This window comes from Morone saxatilis, unplaced genomic scaffold (assembly GCF_004916995.1).
Source record: "Morone saxatilis isolate NCDOM2014 unplaced genomic scaffold, NCSU_SB_2.0 Contig22, whole genome shotgun sequence".
NCBI classification, from domain to species: Eukaryota; Metazoa; Chordata; class Actinopteri; family Moronidae; genus Morone; species Morone saxatilis.
This window is the reverse complement of record NW_023339785.1, coordinates 8,586,596-8,604,601: the sequence shown is the minus strand read 5'-3', so window position 1 is coordinate 8,604,601 and position 18,006 is coordinate 8,586,596. Positions and strand designations below refer to the sequence as shown.

The following is an 18,006-nucleotide window of genomic DNA, read 5'->3' as shown; positions in this document are numbered from 1 at the left end:
AAGGCTGAGTAATGAGGAGGCCTGGACACATTCATAGAGGTCGTATTTTTGTAAAACTATACTGCTCAAACTAACATTTCAAGGATGTCTGCAGGGTTCACCAAACTCAACTTTAATGCCACATAGAACGCAGTTTAGTAGTTGTAGTTTAGTACGTTTCACAAGGACACCAGCCAAAGTATTCAATTCTAATGGAAAACCAGTAGAGATAATATGACCTAGAATAATTTATTATAACTCAGCAGTACAGAATAATTTCCTGATGATATAAATAATTAAATGAATGCGGCAGATAATGGATGGAATAACCAATTAGAAATGATTCATATAATTAGGATTAGGCAAAATCAATTATCAATAATCATCCATTATGAGACAGTGAGGTAATCTCACACACCGATGATGTATTTACAGATTGCACTGCACAGATCATTTCTTGTTTTCCTTGTAGCATCTTTATTTAGAAACACAAATCTGTGTCGCTGTAGAACATCAAATAAACATTCACTTTAAACTGTATTTTGTTTACATGATCATAACTTACAGAATGCGTTCTGATCATTTCTAATCAATGACAGGAGCTTTGAAATGGAGCAGAGGTTGCTTTTATTGTACAAACACATATTTTACACATATGGCAGATATTTTGGTAAGTGGACACATATTAAAACCCATCATGCCAACATGTACTGCAGAAACTACTATGACAAAACTGATTAGACATACAATATCTCAGCTGTCTCTAACAATACACATCAAACAGGCTATTATGTGGTCATAATGAAGATCCTATGAAGCATTTCATGCCTCATAGCCATTCTTCAATGCAAACTTCTGTTCTATAACGGACAGTTGAATAAGGCTATGTAGAGACCTCTACTAAAATGTTGTACATTTCATTTCAGCTCAGCTCATGCTCAACTTGACTCTCAGGTACTTCCTTCCTGAGTCATATTCATCTATCAACACAGCGTCTGAATTGTCCTCTAACAAGACGAATCCGGGAATGTCACAAATGTAATGCTAAATGGTCAAAATGCAAATGTAGAGTCCAGAAGAAATATCTGGAGAATGGAGATACTATTTGAAGGATGTAAATTAATTGGATATAATCTGAAGAAGAATAAAGAATATAAACTGTAAATGTTGATTTAAGATTGTAAAATGTAAATATTTCTATGTAAAAATAACAGTACACAGTTCACGACACAGCACTGCTAGTGTAAGCCCCTAATTGGCAAATTGAAAACATAGATTCCTTTCAGTCCACTACAGCATTTTAACTCCTATCTCCCTCCTGGTCAACTGAGGAGCACCACAGACGTAAAAGAATATCAGACAATTGTATGGGAGAACATTTGGTTTCACCTCCCTGTTTATGTCCCATTAACCCTCACACCCAATCCACTCTGCAGTCGTAGGGACAGAGATTTAACAGGTATTGATGGTGATATCGATAGAAATATACAGCAGCATATCTAATCATTCAAACAAATATGCCTAATAGCAATGGCAAAGCAAATATACTTATACATGTATAAAAATATTTTCAATTACCAAAGTGACTGATTACACCAATTGTCTTTCTCTTTTAGACAACCAGCTTCATACTAACTATCAAGTCTTTTTTATATTTATTTAAGATGAATCACAGAAATAAAATGATAGCTGCATGTAAACTTGAAAAAACGGAGGTCCCGTTTCCTTTTTGGTGAACCACCCAAGAGATCATTCCTGCTAAATATCCGAACTACAGGCCAAGGCCTCGAAACCACACAGTCTGTTCTTCATCTCACCCGAACAACTGACACACAGTAATACAGAGAACACACTCTGAACACATTTCATCCAGTCACACCAAAAGTCCCGAAAGAGGAATACTGACTGAAGACAATTTTACATCTTTAAGTGTGACTGTGCGACTGTGTGAGTGTGTGACTGTGTGTGTATGTGTCTCGGAGGGTGTCACTGCACCACACACATGGAGCTGCGAGGTGGGTTGACTGTCCTGGCCACGGTGTCCTGACTGTAGTTCACAATGTCCGCCTTCACCACACGCTGAAAAGATGGGAAAGACAGATGAAGACAAAAAGCTGCCACAACAATACGGACAAAGAGTCAAATCTTTACAGCTTAACAAAGAGTTCTAGAGAGTGAGAATGAGAATAAATGAGATTAGCTGTTAAAAATAAAGCCTTATACACTGCAAATCTTTTTAAAAATGGCACTTTGTTAAATCAATAGTTAACTTCACTATCTTGCAAAGAGTTTTAGTTTTAAATGCACAAGTGTTTTTAGGCCCCTAAACCAGAGACAGATGTAAATAGAAGAGACTATTGATTCTCATGTCTGTACAGTAAATATGAAGCTACAGCCAGCAGCTGGTTAGCTTAGCACAATGACTGTAACAAAATCCACCTACCAGTATATCCAAAGCTCACTAATGAACATGTGATATCTTGTTTATTTAATCCATGCAAAAACCTATTTCTTGAAGAAGCAGAGTAATTAGACACACATCACTTGTGCAAGGCTATCAAGTGATAGCATCAATTCATCAATTATTTATCTCTATACTTTTTTCTATGTACTTTATTGTATTGTTAATTGTTTTGGGATGTTTATTACCCTGGTTGTGATATTTAACCATACCTGCCACCATTAAGCTTATCACTATTGATGTGCACAATGTATAAATATGGGTGCAGTTTCAAAGCAAACATTCTGACCATACCCAGACCCAACTAGGATCGGAATATTTTCCTTATTAAACTTTTGTGGCATGGAGTAAGTCTGCAGGCTGGACTATTTCTTGGTCAGTAGCAGTGACTTCTATGAGGTTGCCAGGCAACTAGCGGAGACTCCAGGAAGTCTTGCTTGCTGCTGGTTTCATATGTAACGCATACGCAATCTGATCTGGCAATAAAGCAAATAAACATGTCTCCCAAAACTATTCCTTTAACGTTTATTAGTACATGGCTCAAAATCAATGCCGTGATTTAAGGCGCTGGTCAGAATATTTGTGCAACCCCGCCCAGGCAGTTGGAGGAGGCGGTCATATTTGTTATCATAAAGATTTTTTTCTCACTAGATCACTCTCAACCAACTCAGCAAAACACCCATTACTTATAATCCTAAGACACTTTAGTGTCTGTGCTAACACAACATAACAACAGAGGAGGGGTGATTAGGTTCTATTAGTCTGCAGGGTTTCTCTACCACGACACCAAATACATCCACCATGACTGTGATATGTACTGCAACTACAAAGCAACTGGTTTTGCTCTCTAAGATCTATGGCAGTTCTACATGGAGACATACTTCCAGTTATTGAACGGAACATATTTTGCTTTGCTGGTTGTTCTCTTGTCTAATTGGGCCTTCATCCTGTGGGTAGTCCACCAGCTCAGCCTTCACAATCCTCTGAGCAGGTTCAACACGTCAGAGCAGTGGAGAGATGGAGGTAAGTACAAGGAGCAAGACACAGGAGAGGATAGGGAATGGAGACCAGATTCAAGCAGGGTGAGGACAATGAATAGGAAAGGACAATGAGGAGAGGGTCATGCGGTGAGAGAAATGAAAAAGAAATGTAAGAAACTGACAAAAAAACAAAAGTGAAGCATGACATCAGTGTGTACAGATAGTGAGCACATGGCCAACAATGTAAGTTAGGACCCAAAACTCTCATATCTCTCACATTGAGCAAAGGAATAAACTTAAAACGCTGTAAATTAAGGCTGTAACTGATAATTACTTGACTATACTATATACTATATGACATCCCACAGCCTGATGTGATGGTTTTTGTTTAACCAATAATCAAAAATTCCCCAAATAGCAAAACTCACTTTTAACAGAATCCCTGATCATTAAAAGAACAATAGACATATCTTCATGATGAATCCCTTGTTAGTACACTAATCTATTTATGTTGCCAATGTAAAGCAAGCTGTATTTGTTCCTCTGGGTCCTCCAGTCGCTTTATTCCATTTTCCTGACCAATGTGCAAAGTCTAGCTACTTTATGATCACCTTTACACCTCGTAGAGCATTTTGAAGCTATACTTTTTGACTAAGACATACAATGGAACATTATATGGGGTAGCTGTTCAATTTTCAGAATACATAAGCTTCCGCCTAAGCAGGAATGCAAGTTCAAATTAGCCTACATGCGATCTTAATGGTGCAACAGGCTGCTGGACTCCCGTAACCACCGAAGAACAGACCACATGGCTGAATAGCAGGCCCTGGTTGGCTGTCTGATTAACGAGCTGCCGAAGCCTGGTGTCGGAGTCGGTGAGTGATCCGTGGCCTCCCTATCTGATCCACCAGACAGAGGACCATGACGGAGAGGGCTGCCAGGCAGATATAATACTGTTAGGGGTTGTGACCCTCATGTTCAGCTCTCTAAAGCTGACAGCTGATAATGAGGCTTCGCTGGCCCCACGGTTAGACCCAGAGCCATGACCTGCTCAGAGCCTCGCCTCTATATCCATTTCCACATTAGAAAACGATATTGTCTTTTTAAGAGTTTGTCTGACTATATAGAATATGTTTCTGTGGACAGAACTGGAACTAAAACCATTAATTTGACTAAGACCATTTTAATAATGATAAACATTCGCAAACTTCCTAAATGTGCAGATTTAGCTACTTTTCATTTTAAACTAGACTTCTAAAGTTCAGTAGATCAACAGAATTTGCAAAACAAAAAATATCCTGATGCAAAGCCACACATTTCTGGAATGCGCTCATATCTTTATGCTTTTGAGATTTCTGGAAACTTTCGTTGTTGCAGAACTACTGATGACACAAATGACGCAATTAGGTCTCTCACACAATCATGAAAATAAAATACTGCCAGCTAATCAGATTTTACAATTGTCTAGGTACTGTACATGCAGTCTTGTTGTCATATGTATTTTAGAGTCCATTTGACACTATGAGCTAAGGCCACCATAATAGGATCATTATCTTACTGTTACAATTGTATTTTTCCATTAAACTGCATCACAGGTTCATACACACACACACACACACACACACACACACACACACACAAGTAGTCTCAGTCTCTTGGATCCAGCCACTCACCCTACTTGATTAGCCTGGATTAAACCACTTTGCTTTATTGACAGAGCTATCAAGGGAGAGGAGGAAGAAGAAAGTAGATAGACAGCTCCATTAGTTGATGGCCATTTTCAGTTAGTCAGCAGTAGTGTTGGTGATGGGAGAGGGGCTTAAGAATTTGGCCAGTCCTTCCCTTACATGCTCTCCCTTCTCTGAGGGTCCTGACCTCTCTGTAGCCCCCAGGCTCATCAACCGCCACTACCCAGCCAGTATGGCTCCATGCGGTCATATCAGTCCCAGGATTAATGCTTCTGGGGGAGGTGACCTTGTAAATCCTACAGCTGCCACCATTGGGCACCTTGGTCGGGCTGGCAAGCTGAGACGGTTTTGGCCCAAAACGGTGGGAGATAAACCAAATAAATCAGACAGCCAATCCTAACCTCCTCACCCTTACAACTGCCTACCTTTAACCTCTGACTTCACGCGCTAATGTGGTCAATGTGGGTCTATTTACAGATGGGCTGTGTCAGTGGCAGGTAGACTATCATAGGAGGCAGACGTAACAAACTCTTGTTTACACAACAATAGGTCCTTTACAGTGTGTGGTGAACTCCACTGACCTAACACACTCACTGTGACCTCCCTTAGGTTCAGGCATAACATTACACATAATGCTAGGCGAGAGGAACCCGGAAATATCAGCATTTACTTTCACTCTTTAACCAATCCATTATAAGTGGCAGGTTAGGCGGAGTAAAAAGTGTACATTTTCTATCCTAGTTAGCAGCAAATAAGCCATTTGAAATGTGGCTTATGAGGCAGCTGCTTAGACATTTTGGTGAAATTTGAGAAAGAGACCTTGATGTCATTATGGCTCACCTGGGACTGCTCTATTTCTGCTTTGTTGAGCTTTATTCCAAGAATCTCAGCAGCCACTCTCTGGAAACAAAGATACACCTGGAGAAAAAGATAACAAAAAATTAGGACAGTAAGTCTTAGCAAAGTCACTCTGTACTTCACGTTGTCATTGTGACACATCTAATCAGCGGATACTGACCGAGTCCCCCGTCTTGGCTGATACAAACTGACTTATGAGGCCGTTTTCTTGGCAGAAACGCTGGTGTTTGTCAGCCTTAACTGTCCTCATGTGCTCCAGGTCGACTGTGGACGAAACACAGAATGACGTGAGAAAACGTACAAAAGATAGATAGATTTATACGGTGGTTATGCAGCGCTCTCGCAGGGTTAACTGTCACGTATCTGAACATAAACAGAAAAGATAACTGTTTACACTTGAGTTAAGATGGAAGGGGATCTGCCTAATGTACAAGAATAGTGCACGTAAAGGCATGAGAAAACAAAGCATAATTCAATTGTTATGTTGCTTTCAAACCCAGCTGCAGAGTCTACTGATTGTTGTATTTCTTTAGCAGCAGCACTATAGCTCGCTCTGTCGGTTTGTCGGCTGGTCCACAAACATTTCCCTAGCTTTGGCAGCCACAGTTTTCACCCTAAGAGGCTGAAATTTGCCACGGTGGTCAAATGTTTGTGAGGTTGTGTGTGAATGCATAAAAGCGTGGATGCGTGTGCGTACATGGATGGAGCTATGGCAAATTTGAGCTTGTTCAAGTTTTGGAGGGAGTCATTTCAGGGGGTTTGAGGGTGGAAATGATCAATTCCCCAAGCCCCAAGCTTCCATTGCCAGCTGGTATTGAAGCTCGATGCGACACATTCCTCAGTGTAAGCTTAGTACAGTTGAACCCCGAAGCCATGAACCTCTATTTGACCTGAAACAGACAAACCAGCCCAGCTGTGGAGAAATGCTTAAGAAACAATGCATGGATGACCCAAGTCTTCAGGCTACACTCACAGTGAGAGTGTAAATGGAGAAAACAGTTTGACTTATGAGTGTGCCGGCCTTTATGGTGGGCACACAGGCCCAAGAAATGGGACTGTCAACTTCATGCTGATTTACTGTGAGCACACAATGACAGCGCCTTCTTTTTTAGCTATTGTGATGAGCATTCGACTCCTGTGCAGTGATACCAGGCGCTTTGCTTCTCTCCTTCCTCACTATGGGGTCATGCTGGGGTCGATGAAGAAGGTCACCCGGGGGTCTTGCTGCTGAAAGCAATAGCTTCGCTCTTTATTTCTGGCTTTGTGCAGAATGGCGGCCACGCCCGGTATCTGGTGCATACATGTCTGTGTAGCTGGAGGAGGTCAGGCTACTGTACGGTGTTGCATTTCTCTCATCCCCCCGAGTTTTACTCTTTGTGTGAGGTTTCATTGAAGTTGTCAAGGATTTACCTCGTTCTCATGCCCCTTAGTGTGTGTGTGTGTGTGTGTGAGAGAGAGGGAGGGGGGGATAAAACCAGAAGCAGGGAGAGAGAGACAGATACATAGCGAGGAAGAAATGTAAACACTGCACTAATCCTGTATTATTAATATCTCAGTAAGTCATATGACCCAAAAATGTTAAAGGCCAGTCCACATCGACAAAAAAAATACTGGAAAGAATCATTTTAGACCAAAATGAATATTACCATCATCATAAGTGACATATAAACACAAACCTTTCTGGGCAAGGGCAGACACTCAATGTCCAGGGCAGACCGTCATGTCTGTGCCTGTGCCTGTGCATAAACATAGCTGTCTCATAGGCGTCAGCAGGTTATTAATTCCCATCATTAACAGTGGAGGTACCCAGCATGCTACTAGAAGTAAACACGGCTAATCCTTTGGATCCTGCACACTTGGGAAAGGTTATCAATCATGTGTCAGAGTTAGATTAGCCAACGTTAACATAGTGGCTCAGGGCTTGAGGAAGGCACGTTACTGTAAGTAAAAAAGGTGTACCAGTCTGAATTTTGCCTGTGGGTATGTGCATCAAAAGGAGGGGGAATTATAATATAAGTTGTATAATTAAGATTTCTGAAGATTTAAGTAAGCTTGCTTACACTGCAAATCGCACGCGCACACTCTTTAAATAAGGGTTGATGTTAATTGTCTGCGTGCAAGATGTTGTATCCCAGTTGCAGTTTAAGTTGAAACACAGCAGTTGAAGTGCTGAAAGAGAATGAGGTGTCTAAGTGTATTTACTAAAGCCATTTGAAATTTCTGTTTCCAATTGAATTGAATTTTCGCTTTAAAAGCACTCAAAGTAGATGAACTTGAAGAGGACGGACTAAAAGAAGTATTTGAACTGTCAGTAGAAGAGTAACAAATAACTGAAGTTGTGTAGCGGCTGCAGATTTAGTCACTAGCTGCCTTTCATCTGTAGTCCCTGGGCAGCACACTAAGTTTTGACCAGTTGTCATAGAACTGTAGTTGTGTGTTTAAATGTTAATTTTCTTCTGAACACTACATTAAAGTGCTTAGAAAAAATGTATCTATAATTCCATGACAACTGGGCAATTGCTAAGATCATATGGTATAATCGAAAGCCCCACAACATCCACTGAATGGACCAATATGCATAAAAAACTATACTTAATTTTGTGCATGGCCTTAGCAGAGTTTGTGATTTGTGAACAAGTTTGTAGCTCCTTTTAGTCACAAAAATAATACTGTAGGTGGGTCCACATTCTTACACAAAAGAATCCTGCAGCATGTGGCATCTGTCTGTGTAAACTGAACACAAGACTAATCCCCCAGTTTTAGTGTTTTGCTCCATTTTTCTCCCTAATGTACCCATTTCTACTTATCAGGTCAAAACAATCTTCCTCCGATGATCTGGTTTCCCTCCGTTTCTGTCAAACTGTACATCAGCTTAACAACCCCTAGGAAGTGACTGCAAACACGAAATAAACTGTTTAGGCCTCAGAGCGCATAGAGATAGTGGAAGGGATCATCACTCGTCAAGAGCGATGGCCCTCCCTCGCTCTGGTCACCATCAGTGTTTATTTAAAAGGTCTGCCTGTCATTGCGGTGAATTACAAGACAACAGTTAGAGATTAATATCTGGCGGATAAATTAGGCTTTGAGTGTAAATAACCGGTTTTGTTATTGCGGTGACCTATTACATAAATGGGAACACAACCAAATGAGAAGAAAATATGGATGTTCTTCTCCACAAGTTAGTGTCTGTGGGGATGTCAGCTTAGCTCCTTCATGGAAAGAATCCTCTCACTGGCAGACCTGATTATCCTGAAACCAGACAGACTTGGAAAGGTTTTCTGTGTCACTAAATAACTTGAAATTAGCAAGGAGGTTGGATTTTGGCTGGATGGACCTGCCTAGAGCATGCTTTTAAACCAATACCCTTGCTATATCACCTTCCCTGAAAAGAATATAGTGCACCTAACCAACTGCTAATGACTGAAATTAAATAACTGAAAAACTATTAACAATAAATCATCATCATTATTGGACTAAATAACCTAAAAAGAGACTGAGTGTGTTCACATGCGCACAAGTGGCTATGATCAGGTTTTTGGAGTGTCCCAGTTATGTTTTGCGCATGTAAACAAACATCTTATCTTTGTTTCAGAAACCTGGATATGTTACCTGGAGTGCTTCGATAGAAACCTGGATACTGTGGCATGTAAACACCTTATCCAGGTTTCTGAAATGAGTGGCTGAGATGTTGAGGAACCAAGACAAACATGCACACACACGATCAGAATCCTGGATAATGTTTAACCAGGTTTCTCATGTTCCATGTAAATGTCATAACCCAAAAAAGATCAAAAGCGTGTTACTAATGTGCATGTAAACGTATCTTTGTATCTTTCGAAGGACTAAATAACACATTCTTCCTCTTAAAAATGGAAACACACCTTTGTTACGTTCAACGGTAGAGGTTAGTGTTAAAGCCTTATTTGATCTGGCATAACCAGCAGCTGGCAAATGGCAGCTAACATGTTAGCTAAGCTATGCTAGATATTGCTTCATAACTGACATTACTGAGTTTGCTGACGTCTCTCTTTTCTCTGACTCTTTTATCCCGTAATTGTCGCGTAGGCTCATTTTGAGAAAGGTAAAGTAACAGACATGTTTCATAACTTTTGCTAAATAATTGCTGCTGTGGCCACAAGTGACAATTAATAGATATTGCTAGTGCTAAACTATAGTTTAAAAGTATCACAAGTAAAGCAAAATACTAACGTCAACATAATAAATGTCAGTTTGTGCCTAAAGTTTGCTAACATTAGCTGATACTAGCCACCATAAAATGCTGGTTTTACTGATAAATGCAAAGTTTTCCTTTCAGATTTGAGTTTTTTTTCCTTAAAAAGTTTCACTGAAGGGGGAAAATTCACACCAGAATCAAAAAGTTCCTGGCAATGTACCTCACATTTCCAGACACATTCTATTGTTATTCTCATTGACACAGTAACCGGCCAAATGTGCACAACGTGAGAATTCAAGGATGGACTTTTCCTTTAAAGTTCACTAACACATGTTGCCAAGGCAAAACAAAAAGCTAATAGCTCTACGTTGACTAACCAGCCCGAAATCCTACACTGCACGGTGTGATCCTCAGTGGGCTTTTTAAAACCATGCTGTGATAACAGAGACACCTACTTACTGTTCTACCGAGTCGGCTGCTGGGGACCAATTGGAACAGTTTACCCAGCGAGCAACAGCCAGAGAATATGCTTGACATAACACAGTTAATTGCCGGCAGCCTTGTTTTAAACTAAACAGCAGTTGGTGCAGTGGGGAGCGTGAGGGCTGAAGGTGGAATGTGTGAACTGTGTGTGTGTCTGTGTGTGGTAGTAATGGTAGGGCGTGTGTGTTGTCAGAGACTTGGGGCTCTGAGGGGTCATATCACATTAAGTGAAAGTTACAGGGTTGAGCCTAATCAACCCCAGGGGAGAACCTATCACTTCCAACATTACCTCACACTATGCCTTTAAGACCCCGTTAAGAGGGTTTGCCTCAGTTTCCCCTCAATGACGACCATGAACCAATTCAAACTGTGTGGAGAGGGCAAGGATTATCAAACCAATTCCAACTCCGAATGAAATGAATTACAACTGTCTGAGCAAATTGTAAGTAACACTGAGTTTGAAAACATCCCAGAACCTTTCTGCAGCTCAGACATTCAGTGGGGTTTTATGAGTCTCTACTGCTACACACTGTAGTCTGAAGGTCTGAAGCAGAAAAGGTGCTTCTACTCACAGCAGCCTTTTACATGAATGCAACATCAACTGGCTGTCCATCTCTGTTCATACCTCCAACAGAGTTACATCTCTGCAAACTGACTTGAGGAATTTGATATCTCTGGCTGGATTCAAGACATTATGTCTATGGTATAATAAATGACTCCTTTATTAATTGTCTCAGTTCAACTATTGTTTTATCTGTTGCCTGACTTTGTGCTGTTTTGTCTGCAACGTTTTGTTTATGTCTATGAGTGGGACTTATTGGTTTAATAAAGGTTAAAATAAAATGTTTAGATTTGTACATGTATGTGACTTGACTCGACTAAAACTGTTTAGCATAGACAGTGTATTTTAACCCTTTAATATTCCCCCAAATTAATTGTTGCATGGTTTTGTTTACATTCAGTGTTTCCCATCTATACATTCCTTTCAAACATGGTGAATGCTTTTCCTTCCTTAAAAACATTCGCAAAATGTTTTGGATATATGAAGACCTGAATTGTTCACGTCAGTTTGTGGCGCTCTTACTTTATTAGCGCACTGCTACCTTTAAAGGCACATTACTGCCACTAACTCCTGCCTTTAAGGTCCAAGTCACCCAAATTACAGTCGAGAATCAGTCAAGGTTAGTATGTTGTCTTACAAAACAATGTAATTTATCCCACCACCAACTTGAATAACAAAAAAAAATGCTACAAAAACAAAAGTAACAAAAATAAGTTTATGGACACTTGGGCACTTTCTAAATTTAATATTAATCCGAATTAATATTAAACTGCAAAAGCAGCAGAATCATTTTCCCTTACAGTCTGATAGCGAACAGGTGAGATTAATTGCAAGTGACTTTTTATTTACCCTTTAATTTTCCGGTACAAGATACAGGGAAACTTTTACTAGCTTCAAAAGTCAGTAAAAATAAAATGAATCATTCCGTGTGATGTCTGATTGAATTAGACATTGATTTAACTTCCACAGCACTAGTAAAACAAAATGACTAGTGGAATTTATGTGAAGCATTTAAATGATTGGGACCAACTGGTTTACATGACTTGGAGGGAGCTAATAAAAACTGAGCGTTTTGAAATATGAAGGATGTGATAAGTCTGTACGTGTATTAAAATATAGACAACGTAATGTAAATACAAACAATAACTACTTTTCCCCTTCAAAAAAGTACAGTATCATACAGAAGTGTCACAGACAAAGTTCTGTTTTCTTTACTCTTAAGACACTATGCAGTCATTCAGAAGTCAAGTAACTATGCAAACGGCACTCTTGCACATTTCACTAGACCTTAACAGTATAGGTATTGTTTACAGGAGGTAAAGTTTATTTTCTGATGACTGGAACATCTAAATCTAATGCAATAGTACCTGTAACTGAAAATTATTCTAATGTTACGTTTGGCTTTGACCTTACTACCTCATCAATCTGTAGCCAATTCTATACTGCTACTGATGACACAGGACATTGTATAACTGGAAGTATCAGAATTTAACTTGTGGTGGAATAATTAGAAATAATTATTAGTATGTTAAAGCTTGAAGCTAAGTTAATAATATTATCATGACTTTTCTGAGTGAGTACGGACAGATGAAGTGCTGTTAGTAGCCTGGTGTTGTCGAGGTGAGCGGGGCCCGTGCAGGAGTTCTCTGGGGGATCCTGACAGAGACAGAGCGCTCTTTGTGCTGTGGCGCCCCTGCCCCGGTGGCCTGAAGCGGGCCGGGACCGTCAGGGGACTCGCTTTCCACTAGGTCAGAAGTGTTCTGTCGACAGCTCATTGATCACAGCTCATCTTGTCATTTGATCGTTCTTCATGAAAACGATGTGCAGACACACACACGTGCAAAAACACACGCTCATCCACACACACATGCATTCACACTTTCGAACATAATCAGATCGTCCACAGCGGCTAGTAAAACAATGTGGTCTTCCTCTCTGGTCAGGGAATGTAAAACAGAGTGTCCAGCAGTAGCTCTACAGGCAGGGAGAGAGCTGGAGTGCCTGGCTGTCACTGCTACAGTAAAACATGGGGCCGAGGGCCTTGCAGGCTGGGTTAACGGGCTCCCAGGACTCGTGAAAAGTGAACAAAAGGCCAAGGTTCTGAGCCGACCGCACAAGATGCTGCCCGGGGTTTCACTGGCCATGTCCTCCAAGCTCTCCTGTCGCTGTTAAACTAAGTGGTCTTTTATGGGCGAGCAGTAATACATGCCTCTGTGAGCCGGCTGCGTAACTATGAGCTATAATAATTATACGGAGCACAGGGGAGCCTTCGTAATTGTACGCATCGCATCACGATAAGTCTATTCATAATTATAAAGTCTCCCAATGAGCAATGGTGCGTTGGACTGGCCTACATATTCAACTTCAAGCCACATCAGTGAACTGTTACATGGAAAGTGTGTTCTGCTCAAGACTGCCTGAGCAAACATCGACCAAGTTAAAAACCAAAGACAGTGATGTAATATTTCACACCACAAAAAGTAGATTTAGCAAAAAAAAAAAAAAAAAAAGGAGGGAAAATGATGTTGATATTTCACATATATTTATAATATATGCCTGTGGATCAAGATCAATCGGTTATTTACCCAACCCTGTGTCAGCAAGGCCCCTTTCCAGGAATTCCTCCATATCAATGTTGTGGAGCAGCACAGAAATAAAGTACAGCCTGAGCGTGATGAGGGTTCCAGGCTGCACTCAGGTCAGGTGGCTAAGCTGTGCTGTGCAACTCAAATGGCCCATGACTTACCACACAAGAAGGTATGCGAAGACTGATCATCTACTGCATGTGCAACAATATTTGCTTTATGGATGGCTAAAATGAATGAGGACTTTCCATGTTTCGACAGGCATGAGAGTCAAGAGAGATGAGAGTAGGGACCAAAGTTGGGTCAAACAGTTGTTACAATTAATTGTTAGAATTTAGTTCATTTTGAAGGGAGCACCAGATTGGCAGTCGTTGCATTGCTCTGTGTGGGAAAGACCACCTATCAGCCACCTGAGTAGTCTTAAACAAACCATAAAAAAGTATTTCTTAATCACCACTGGACACACGTCTCAGCATCTGCAGCTGTGATTTTACACCGACTTATCAGCCGCAGTGTAATACAGCTGTAATTCTTTATTCATTCTTCCGTATCCTTGCTGTAACCTGAATCTCTATTTCCCATCTTTTCCAGACTTACAGAAAGACAGCAGGCTACAGTCAGTGCGGTTACTGAGACAATTTGATACACACGTCTGTGCTGACCTTTTACCTTTAACAAAATGTGAAGAGAAACAGGAAACACTGGATTTGCTGTAAACTGTAAACATTCCAGATCTTTACCCAACCATACACCATGCCTTAACCAGGTCTATATACTGTATATATAATGTTTTACAGTGTCGAACCTGTGGTTGCGCTTCCCACAGTGCAAAACAGACACTGCTGACGTGTTCATCCCTTCTATCTGGGGAGGGGTGAGGGTGCCGGGGTAAGAGTACTGGGCTTTTGTCCCACCACATGTCTATTGTGGCTAAACCTTTCCCTTGGGGGCAATTAGGACCTTTTAGTTTGTTGTAAGAGGACCTAAGTACGAGTGGGTTGAGCCAGGAAAAACATTTTTGAGCTAAACCAAAAACAGAAGCGCATTGAGCTCCTCTGCACTCCTGGACTTCTGAGCATCTCTCTATTAAGAAATGTGCAGGCCTGCACTGAACAGACAGGAACTGTGGCAGCTTTACAGGGGCAGGGAGGTGATGGGGGTGAGAGAGCTGGGGAGGGGGAAGGCTTCAACTCCACCTGAGGCCTTGCCAAGAGGCCAAACAACTCAAGACCAACAATGTTGGTGGCAAGGACATGCTTCACGAGAATCAAGAGTTAGGGGAGATCCATGTTTTGCTTTAACTTTCACATGGCTGGATGGAAAACTGGGGAGAGAGAAGTGCGACGGGTAACGGTATGTGGTGAGATCTGCCGTAGCGTGCAGAAAGCAAACACATGCATGTTGTTTAACACAACAGAGACGTGGAGCCAATGAAAAGACATTACTGTAAGTAAAAGCAGCTACAGCCGAAGTGTTAGTCTACACGTGAGAGATAAGCGTTAAGAGTAGGTCTAAGTGTGTGACTGAAAGAGTTAATGTTTGCAAAGGGATGAAAATGAATGTGCAAATGTGTTTGAGAGATGGCGCAAGATAGGGAAAAAGAAACAGAGCAGAAGAGAAAGACAGGTACGGCGTAATTAAGTGCACAAATTGTCTTCATGCGGGGACCTTATCTCCCTAAAGAAGGCAACGTTTCCCATGGCAGGCCTGAGTGGATCGGCAGTGAACAGTGTTAGAACCTCTGAGCAAAAAGCCATGAGTGATGAGGAGGGGTTAAGAGAACTGAACCCATTTAAGTCACCCAAATAAGGGCTGTACAAGCCCATGATGGATGCTCTGGAGTTCCTGAGGGAGAGAGCGCTAGCAATGTGAAGGGTGATGGGTGGGGAACGAGCAGGGGTCCTACGATCCCCACTTAATAAAAACAAATTGGTTTGATAAACGACACAGGCTTAATGTCTTCAAAGAAATATGTGTTCTAATTTCGAACATTAACATAAGCCATTTTAAAATGTTGATGGTCCCATTCAGCGATAATATGTGTATGTTACAACGAACAAAAACGAGCGAAATATGGATTAGGACTGCAAATATGGCACACCATATTTTTTATATCAGTGACTTCAGACGATCTCTGATCTGAAAGGCCTGTTCACGACAGGCCTTTCAGATCAGAGATCCAAATGCAGCTGTTGTTAAGTAAAGAGCAACAGAATTTATCGTTTGGAGCCCTTTCAAAACACACAGCACTTATTAGTCTACTAAAAATGAAACACTTGAGTGGTGGAGGAGATGACTGCAACAGGCCAACATTTCTCTTGAGAGGTTCCTGTGTACCATACGGTGTTACACCAGGCTGTGCTGTAATAAACAGTTATAGTATGTTTAGACAGACCAAGAGCTTAGCATTCTTCCATTACCCATGTGTTCCCAGAAACTCCACAAGTGTGTCGCTTTACCTAAGTGCATGTTGCTCTGTGTGTGTATCTGCGTGTGCACACAGTTGCATAAATAATTGTGCGCCCTCAATAAAACATTTCATTGGCTTCCTCTCTGAATTGTTACAAGTGGTGCCATTATTTAACACAAGGCTCTGGGCGGCATGTAGAGGGCATGGGGGTGCAGCATACTGGTGCTTAACAAGCACACTTAACCCTAGCCGGCCATGCTAAGCCTGAAGAAAGGAAAGGTTGTTCCCCAGCAGTGACATGGCACAGGAGGGCAGTCAGGCCAGGGTAAGGAGAGGAGGGGACAGCATCATTAATGAACCAGTCTGGTCCATAAGCTCAATTACCGTACCCTGGGTAAAGAAGACAGTGTTCAAATTAAACTAGAAGGCAGGCACAGGGTAATTCAGGAAATTTAAGCTCAATGTGTATGGTTGCACATGTACTGTTAATAAGCCAAACAGAGTCACATTTGATTCCCTTAAGCCTCCATGTTGACTCTATGTTAAAAAGAATACTTCAATTTGTATAATACTGTAACAGGTATATTAGTGCAGGTAAAAAAACTTTCAGCTGCAGATATAGAAATCTTACTGCTCTAACCAGAAACTGAAGTAATTACTACTATGCGTATGACATCTCCAGCCTGTGTTCACCTTAAGTTTATCTGAGTGGAAACACTAAAAAAAAAAAAAATCACAGTGGTGAAACGCCACAATTTCCCCTAAGACAAGTCCTCACAGAGACATAAATCTGTAGTGTTTTTATAAGCTCCTTGTTATGTCTGTACTTCTATTTTGGTTGTCACAAACATGTTGCCTCACTCAGTCCAACATCATGGGAACCATTTAAAAGAAACCTAAACTCCACTCCCGAAAGAATGCTGTGTATTCTTATGTTCAGCTTATTGTCAATGTGTGCCAAGTATTGGAGTTGGAGAAAAAGCAAAAAATGCTGCAAAAGATTAGAAGCTGTTCAGAGAGAGAAAAAAAACTCAGATAGGGTGGGGAGACAAAAAGTAAAACAAAAATGTAGGTGTGGACATTTCCAGCTACATAGTTAGACTAACTCTTCAAGCTCCCTAAAAAAAAAAGGAGTCCATGGGAGGGTTCAGGGATTCATAAAGTCTCGCAAGGTAATTGATTGCTCCTTGCGGGGCAATCTGTGTGGGATTTTGTTTTTCTTTTTTTCAGTCTGTAGGAACAGAAAAAACACACATGGGCCATTCTCAGCAATAGAGCCATTAGGGGGAGAATGACTGTGCAAGTGTGGGGGAGAGGGGACTGACAGCAGGATGAACACTACTTAAATATTACAGTACACACACTCACCCACACACCCAAAACCTAGCCTAAATACAGAGGCGCCCACTGTTAAAGCCGGGGCATTAGGAGACGCAACGGATGCAAAGACAAGAGAATCTGCTCTAGACAGGCGAATTAAACCGTGACCTGTGGTCCTCCGTTGAGTAACATTAGCGAGAGCTTCCTGTGTGCAGACACCACTCTGTTGACCGTTCATCATGGCCCGGGAAGGTGGACAGTCACCATTACACACACACACTGACGCCCCACTTTACAATAACACGGCGGCAGCCATGACTCCACATCTGTCAGGGGGATGTTTAAAAAGAGTCATCATTATTACTCTTTATTTTGGAGATGGGTGGAAGGGTGCAGGCTGATAGGAGGAGAGCCGTCTGGTTAACGTCCAGTTCCTCTCCTTAACCAGTGACTCGGGACAGGAGCGCAGACTCGGGTTGGTGGTGGGGGGGGGGCAGACGGATACT

General features: G+C 41.3%; 1 protein-coding gene across 2 annotated transcripts in view; it reads right to left on the bottom strand.

Annotated features, from left to right (window-relative positions):
* Positions 1-446: 446 nt before the first annotated feature.
* The window catches only part of rab28 (RAB28, member RAS oncogene family), a 29,393-nt gene continuing 11,833 nt past the window's right edge, over positions 447-18,006 (bottom strand). Inside the window, exons 5-8 of one of the 2 annotated variants that reach the window (XM_035669656.1) lie at positions 6,127-6,230; positions 5,949-6,026; positions 3,322-3,423; positions 447-2,058 (exon numbers count right to left, since the gene is read on the bottom strand). In XM_035669656.1, the coding sequence (XP_035525549.1) occupies positions 3,328-3,423; positions 5,949-6,026; positions 6,127-6,230 (278 nt within the window). In that variant the 3' untranslated portion in view covers positions 447-2,058; positions 3,322-3,327. The remainder of the gene's footprint in view (positions 2,059-3,321; positions 3,424-5,948; positions 6,027-6,126; positions 6,231-18,006) is intronic. The other variant, XM_035669657.1, reaches the window with a different exon arrangement.